This window comes from Fukomys damarensis, unplaced genomic scaffold, assembly GCF_012274545.1.
Source record: "Fukomys damarensis isolate Sample0158 unplaced genomic scaffold, DMR_v1.0_HiC HiC_scaffold_15, whole genome shotgun sequence".
Lineage (NCBI taxonomy): Eukaryota > Metazoa > Chordata > Mammalia > Rodentia > Bathyergidae > Fukomys > Fukomys damarensis.
The window spans coordinates 3607684-3614802 of record NW_022900927.1 but is presented as its reverse complement, the minus strand read 5'-3'; the positions used below and the strand labels follow the sequence as shown (position 1 = coordinate 3614802).

Genomic DNA, 7119 nt, shown 5'->3' with positions numbered 1-7119 from the left:
CCCGGGCGGCGCTCCGCAGGAAGGTCCGTGCCAGGGTACAGGGTACGGGAGGGATAGGGTCTCCCTCCGAGGCGGCGTGGGGACGTCGTTCATTTTTCCCTCGCCTGCTCCCCGGGAGTCTTCCTTGCTGGGGAGCGCTCTGCTGTGCACCCAGCGCCGCTCGCTCGCCGCAGAGGCCGGTGGTTTGGGCTGGGCCGAGGCAGCGCGCGGGCGGCAGGAGGACCTGGACGCGAAGGGCAGTATCTGTTCGCCTGTTCACCCGGGTGGCAGCCTGGCTCCTTGTCTCCCGCCCCAACAACGGCCTGTAACCAGCATGTCACAGACCTAAGCTGCTTCTGCAACCACTGCAGTGTTAGGCATACATTTATTTTCTGTATATGTACTTGGTACAGTTCTGGAGTTTATCATTCTCATTGTACAGATGAATAATTCATCGGTGAGTTGAAAGGGCCGTTAGGTGACCTTTTCATAATACAGTTGTGTTTCACAGGTGAAATGGCCAAGAATTAGAATGTGCAGCTCTCCCCACTCAGGCTGGCTTCTCCACCCCACCCTTGGGGGTAGGATTAGAAGGGGGATCGAACCCCAGGCCTCGCACCTGCCGGCTCCATGCCCTTGGCCCCCAAGCCTCAGGCTCGTAATCAGTTTTACACAGGCCACAGAAACTTGCACCGTATTTATACTTTTGGGAGTAGTTTTAAAATTGTGCTGATGTCTATTTGAAAGTAATCAACTGTGGTATGTTTATCTCATTTCTCCTGTAAGATTCTTTCAAAATCTGGGCATGCCTCAGGTATCCAGCTTGACCCATCAGTTTTTAAAAACGGGAATTCAAAGGTTTATATTATAATGTGTTCGGATTAGGAAGTAACAGATACTCAGGAATACTGATGATTAGCTCAAATAATATACCATTTTTATCCTTAGATTGTGGATCAGCACCACTTAGAGATGTGTTGACGGGCCCTCGGATTGTAGGAGGCACAGAAGCTCAAGCTGGGGCCTGGCCATGGATAGTCAGCCTGCAGGTTCAAGATGACTCTGTTCTTGTTCATGTTTGTGGAGGAAGCCTAGTGAGAGACAGGTGGGTCCTCACAGCTGCCCACTGCATTAAAGACAGTAGGTATGTATTGAGCGTGGAACTCCTGTTTTGCCCCTGGGTTATAGTTTGAAGTGGTAGAGAGGACCATTTGATTTAGCCACGTGGTTAACAAGTGGCGGTAATTAGGGTGCATTATACTGTGCTACAGTACAGTGCCTGTGTTGAAGTGAATCATTTAAAGCAGTTTGTAAAAGTTACTTGGTAAAGGTAGCAGATACTTTAGTTTCCAAGTTATATGGTGTCTCTTGAAGTTACTTAGCATAAATGTAGCCATAGATCATACATAAATGAATGAATGTGGCTCTGCGCCAATAAAAACTTTTATATAAACACAAGGTTAGTGCTGGATGTGGTGGCACATGCCTGTTGTAATCCCTGCACTTAGAAGGCTGAGGCAGGAGGATCATTACAAGTTCGAGGCCATCATAGGCTACATAATGAGTTCAAGGCCAGCCTAAACTACTAGCAAGACCCTGTCTCAGAACAAAACAAAAACACCCACAAGGTTTAAAGTTCATATAAATTAACCATATATATATATATATTATTAAAATATATATATATATTTTTAAAGTACTCCCAAATGTGAAAAACATGCTTTATTTATGGAAGGGATAAAAATAAGAGACAGGCCACATTTGACCATGGCTGTTAGACTGTAAGACTCTCCTTTCCTTCATGTTCACTGACCCATAAAAGCCTCAACTTGAGTCTAATGTATGTAACCAAAACCCTTAACGCCTACCTCCACATCAAATCCTCCATGTGAAGTATCTCTTCTCCGTTTCCGTCCTCATCTTGGCCTCTACACCATGGGCAATATCAATAGCATGCTCGCCTTGAACGTGTCTGTTTTCTTGATTTCTGAGACACACCGCTGGACAACAGTGCTTTAAAGGGGGCGGAGAGAGGGAGGAAGAAAGGTGAAAATTGTTAAGTAGAATACAAAACAAATGAAAGTGGATTCCTTGGGGCAGGGGATAGTAAAACCTTTAAACTTCTCGAGAGAATGGCATAGATAAAGAGGTAAGACACGGATCGCTAGTACTGTATCAGTAAAGAAAATGAATCAGTACAGACACCGCGACCATCACATGGGTAACAGTGAACCACCACTGTACAGTCAGACTTGAAGGGTGAAGAGGTATTCAGGTATTTGCGTGAAGTGAAAAGCCCTTCCCAGTCAATTCCAGATGTAAGCGACTGTTAACTCCCCGGGGATATATTTGGGTGGTGGTTTTTGCTTTTCAAAATTTCCCTTCGGCCTCCCTCCACCCCTCTCCATCACTGATCACTTTCAAATTGCAAAAGATCTGATACCTGTTTCCCGTTCGCTTTTATTTAGCTTTTTCTTTTGATGACTTATACTTTGGGTTTCTCATATAAGAGAAGTCATGCAATATTTAAGTTTGTGTATCTGACATTTCAGTTAACAGTATGGTCTAAAGCTGCGTCCACTTTCCCACAAATGACTCAAATTTACCCTTAACGGTAGAGAAGTACTCCATTACGTCTAAATACTCTATTTCCTTTATCTCTCCATCTGTTGATGAGCATATACACCACTTTGAGGCTTTAGCTGTTATGAGTTGTGCCGCATTAAACATGGATATACAAGTATTACTATAATACAATGTCTTTAGCTCTCTGGGGAAGATTTCTAGAAGGGAAACAGCTGGGTCGAATAGAATTCCTGTTTTTAGTTTTTTGAGAAATCTCCATACTGATTTCCATAGTGGTTATACCAGGTTACATTCCCACTAACAGTGTACCTTTTTGTTTGTTTTGTTTTTTTTGGTACCAGGGATCGAACTGAGATCCTTGCACTTGTGAGGCAGGCAGTGGAACCACTGAGCTAAATCCCCGGCCCTCCCATTAACAGTGTAGAAGGGTGTCTTTCCTTGCAGCCTCACATGCATTTTGTTTTTTTGATAGCCATATTTCCTGGAGTAAGATGAAATCTCAGTGTTTTTCTAATTTGCATTTCTCTTATGACCTGAGATGCTGAACATTTTTCATATATTTATTAGCCATTTGTACTACTTATGAGAAGGGTCTGTTCATTTCACTTGCCCACTTTTTTTGACTGGGTCTTTTATTTTGTGGGGTCTAATTTTTTTTGAGTTCTTTGTAAACTGTAGATACTAGTCTTCTGTACAAGATATAGCTGGCAAAAATTTTTTCCCATTCTATAGATTGTTTCTTCGTTCTATTTGTTTCCTTTGCTGTGCAGAGGCTCTTTAATCTGATATAGTCCCATCTGTTGTTTCTTGATGCTATTTCTTTTGTAATTGGGGTTCTGTTAAAAAAGTCTATTCCTGTTCCTATGTTTTCAAGAGTTATACCTATTTTATGTTTCAGCGTGTTTGGTGTTTCTCTTTTAATATCTATATCTTTGATCCATTTTTATTTTATTTTTCTACATGATAAGAGATATGAGTCTAGAGTCAATCTTCTATGTAACCAGTTTTCTGAGCACCATTTGTTAGACTGTCTTTCCTCCAACATATGTTTTTGGTTCCTTTGTCAAAGATCAAATAGCCAATCATGTCTAGCAGTATTTCTTTAGTCTCTATTCCACTGATAATGACCCCCCCGTACCAGGGATTGAACTCAGGACCTTGCACTTGGGAGGTGGTGTGGTACCACTCAGCTACATCCCCAGTGGTATTGATATAGTGAACCCTTTAGATACAAACAGTCCACTGTGGCATGCATGGTACAGGTTTGTCACCACTTGTCTATTCTGTTCCATTGACACACACCTGTTTTTGTGCCAGTACCATGCTGTTTTTATCACTGTAGCTTTGTAGTATAACTTGAAATCTGGATCGTGATGCATCCTGCTTTGCTTTTGCTGCCCAGGATTGCTTTTGCTGTTCTGATTCCATATAAATTTTAGGATAGTTTTTTCTAGTTCTGTGAGAAATGTTGTTGGTATTTTGATTGGGATTGCATAAAATCTATATGTCAGTTTTGATAGTAAGGCTATTTTGACAATATTAGTCGTGCCTATTCAGAAGCAGGGGATATCTATTTTCTGATGTCTTCTTCAATCTTTTTTCAGGGTACTACAGTTTTTATTATAGAAGTCTTTTTTTGTTTTGTTTTGTTTTGGTTTGGTTTTTTGAGGCAGGGTCTCACTGTGTAGTTGAGACTGACCTGGAACTCACCATATAGCCCAGGCTGGTCTCAAACTCACAGTGATCCTCCTGCCTCAGCCTCCCGAGTGCTGGGATTACAGAAGTGCGCCACGATGCCTGGCTATTATAAGAGTTTTTTACTTCCTTGGTTAATTTCAAAATATTTAATTTTTCTTGATGCTATTGTGTTTGTTTTTTTTTTGTCCTGGGGATTGAACTCAGGTCCTTGCGCTTGCAAGGCAGGTAGCAGAACCACTGAGCTAAATCCCCGGCCCCTTGATGCTATTGTGAATGGTACTGTTTATCTAACTTCTTTCTTCGTGAGATCATTACTGGTGTACAGGACCACTTGATTCTTGTCTTGTTTTTGTATCTGTCTATACTGTTGAATTTATTCTGTGAGTCTTTTGGTGGAGTTTTTTGGGTCTTTTATGTAGAGGATCATATCATCTGCAAATAATGATAATTTTGATATTGATACAGGGGAAATAAATGTAATTCCCAAGCTGCTAGATGTCCCATATGCCAAGTTCATGTTCCCCAAAATTGAAGAATGAATTATAAGGAATAAGGGAAGTTAAAAGTAGTAATATTTATTGGGGGAGAGAGGCCCTCAGATCTCCTCAGAGACAGGAGGGGACCCAAAAAATGAGTTTGCTGCAGACCCCACTTTACAGAGGAAGGTACCGGGGATCAAACTTGGGTCCTTGCGCTTACAAGGCGGGTGGCAGAACCACTGAGCTAAATCCTTGGCCCCAACAGAGGAAATTTTGTAGAGTAAAATCATGATGTGGGTGCAAAATCATGAGGTAGATGTAAAATTACAAGGTGGATGCAAAATTATGAGGTGGGTACAACACGGGACAAAACTATGATCACCCAATAAGATTGCATGTTTAGTCACTTAGGTAAAATTGATCCAATGAGGAAGCAGGACATGTAGCAAGGGTACCTGGGAAGAATAAGGATCTTTTAGGAAGAGACAAATCAGGATGTCTTGGTCACCCACTTGGTGACTGATGTTAATTTATTGTTAATCTCTTTGGGGGAGGCATGCAGGTCTGGCCATTTTGTCTTTATCTTTTTTTTTTTGTACTGGGGCTCAAACTTGGGTCCCCAGCTCCTACAGCTATTTTTTTTTTTTTTTTTTTTTTAAAACACTGTGTAGTTCAGACTGACCTGCAACTCAGTATGTAGCCCAGGCTGGTCTCGAAGTCACAGTGATCCTCCTGCCTCAGTGCCTCAGTGCTCCTCCCAAGTGCTGGGATCGCAGGCTGTGCGGCCGCCATGCCAGGCCCGCTACTTTTTAATGTTTTAGTCTTCTCAACAAAGGACACAGAGTGACTGCTCCAATTCTCTGAATCACACAGACAATACTGACAAGCAGAGAAGCAAAAGAGGTGGGGAGGGGATAGAAATTCACTCCCTCAAATTAACCCTTAAAACCACTTCTCCCCTGAAAGGGGCAGCAGAAAAACAAAACAAAACAAAACAAAAAAACCCAAACCTACAGTAGGGTCACAGCACTCACCAAACGTATTGAAAAAAAAAAAATCAGGAGACACTTGTTTGTAGTTTAACACTAAAAATTTACTCTTAAAAATGTTTCTTTGGAGGGTTCCAGTCACTTCCCTAGAAACCCAGGAATTGGCAGTAATGGAGGGCCCATTTTGTCTTTCTCTTGAAGCCTGGCCTCCGACAGATACATCTCCAGTCATAGTTGTAATGTATTTTTATCTCTGTATCGGCTCCCTTGAAGGCCTAGCCCTGTCTGACTGCATATACAATTTCTATCTGACTTAGCTGTCTATCATAACTTGAGCTCTTTCTTTCCTATAAGTGTCCCATTTATTTCTTTCTCTTACCTGATTATTGTTCTGGTTGAAGTTTAAATACTATATTAAACAGAAATGGTGATAGTGGAATCCTTGTTCCTGATTTTAGAGGGAAAGCTTTCAGCTTTTCCCTGTTTAATATTATGTTGGCAGTAGGTTTGTCATAAATGGCTTTTATCTGGTTGAGATGAGGATCTGTATTTATTTTCTTCATGTTTTTTTCCATGAATGAATGTTGAGCTCTGCCCAAAGTTTTTTCTGAGGCGAGTCCAAATGGCTGACTAGAGGAGGAGCCGCGTTGGAGAAGCTCAGCAAGGATCCACTGAGGAAAAATGTATCTGGAAGATGGGAGCCGCTCTCCCGTCGGAACAGAAATAATTAAGAAAGATGGTACATGTAGATCAAGTCAAACAGATAGACAGCTGAAAAGGGGAAATGGTGCGGGTGTAAGTGTCCACCTGCCTCCATAGCATGCTCTTCTGGGGAGCATCCAGAAGGTCTGAGGGGCCTCTCTGGGACAGATTCAACAGCCATCCCACGTACTCCCCACTCCAAACACTAGGGAAAGTGAGATTCTCTGAACCTGCCTGGACTGTGGAAAACTCAGCCCTCCCCACTGCAGACTCGGGCGAGAGAGGACACGCAGGTGAATGTCACAAACCTGCCTGTCCAGACCGCAGATGATTCACTGCTGTGCACATGCGTGGCTCCCACGCTTCCCGAATACTTTGCTTGCCCGGTGTGCCTGCTGAGTCACAGGAAAGCACACACTGACTGGCTGGCACCAGCTCTGCTTTCAGGCACTCGTCTGAACTGCCTAGCATGAGTCCTGACCACACACCAAGCCGTCTCTGTTCCTGCCTTGTACACCAGTGTGGCACCTGTCACCAACTAAGACAAGAAGGAAAGTGTAAGGACTCTTGTGCTTTTTGGCATAGAGATTAAGAAGGAATTGTAGGGGCCGGGGATTTAGCTCAGCGGTGCCGCCACTTGCCTTGCAAGTCCAAGGTCCTGAGTTCGATCCTTGATAACAAAAAAA

At 42.8% G+C, this 7119-nt stretch overlaps 1 protein-coding gene across 1 annotated transcript in view; it reads left to right on the top strand.

Annotated features, from left to right (window-relative positions):
- The window catches only part of Tmprss12 (transmembrane serine protease 12), a 20866-nt gene that overhangs the window by 3584 nt on the left and 10163 nt on the right, over window positions 1-7119 (top strand). Inside the window, exons 2-4 of the mRNA XM_033763888.1 lie at window positions 20-236; window positions 928-1123; window positions 6869-7012. Of these exons, the coding sequence (XP_033619779.1) occupies window positions 20-236; window positions 928-1123; window positions 6869-7012 (557 nt within the window). The remainder of the gene's footprint in view (window positions 1-19; window positions 237-927; window positions 1124-6868; window positions 7013-7119) is intronic.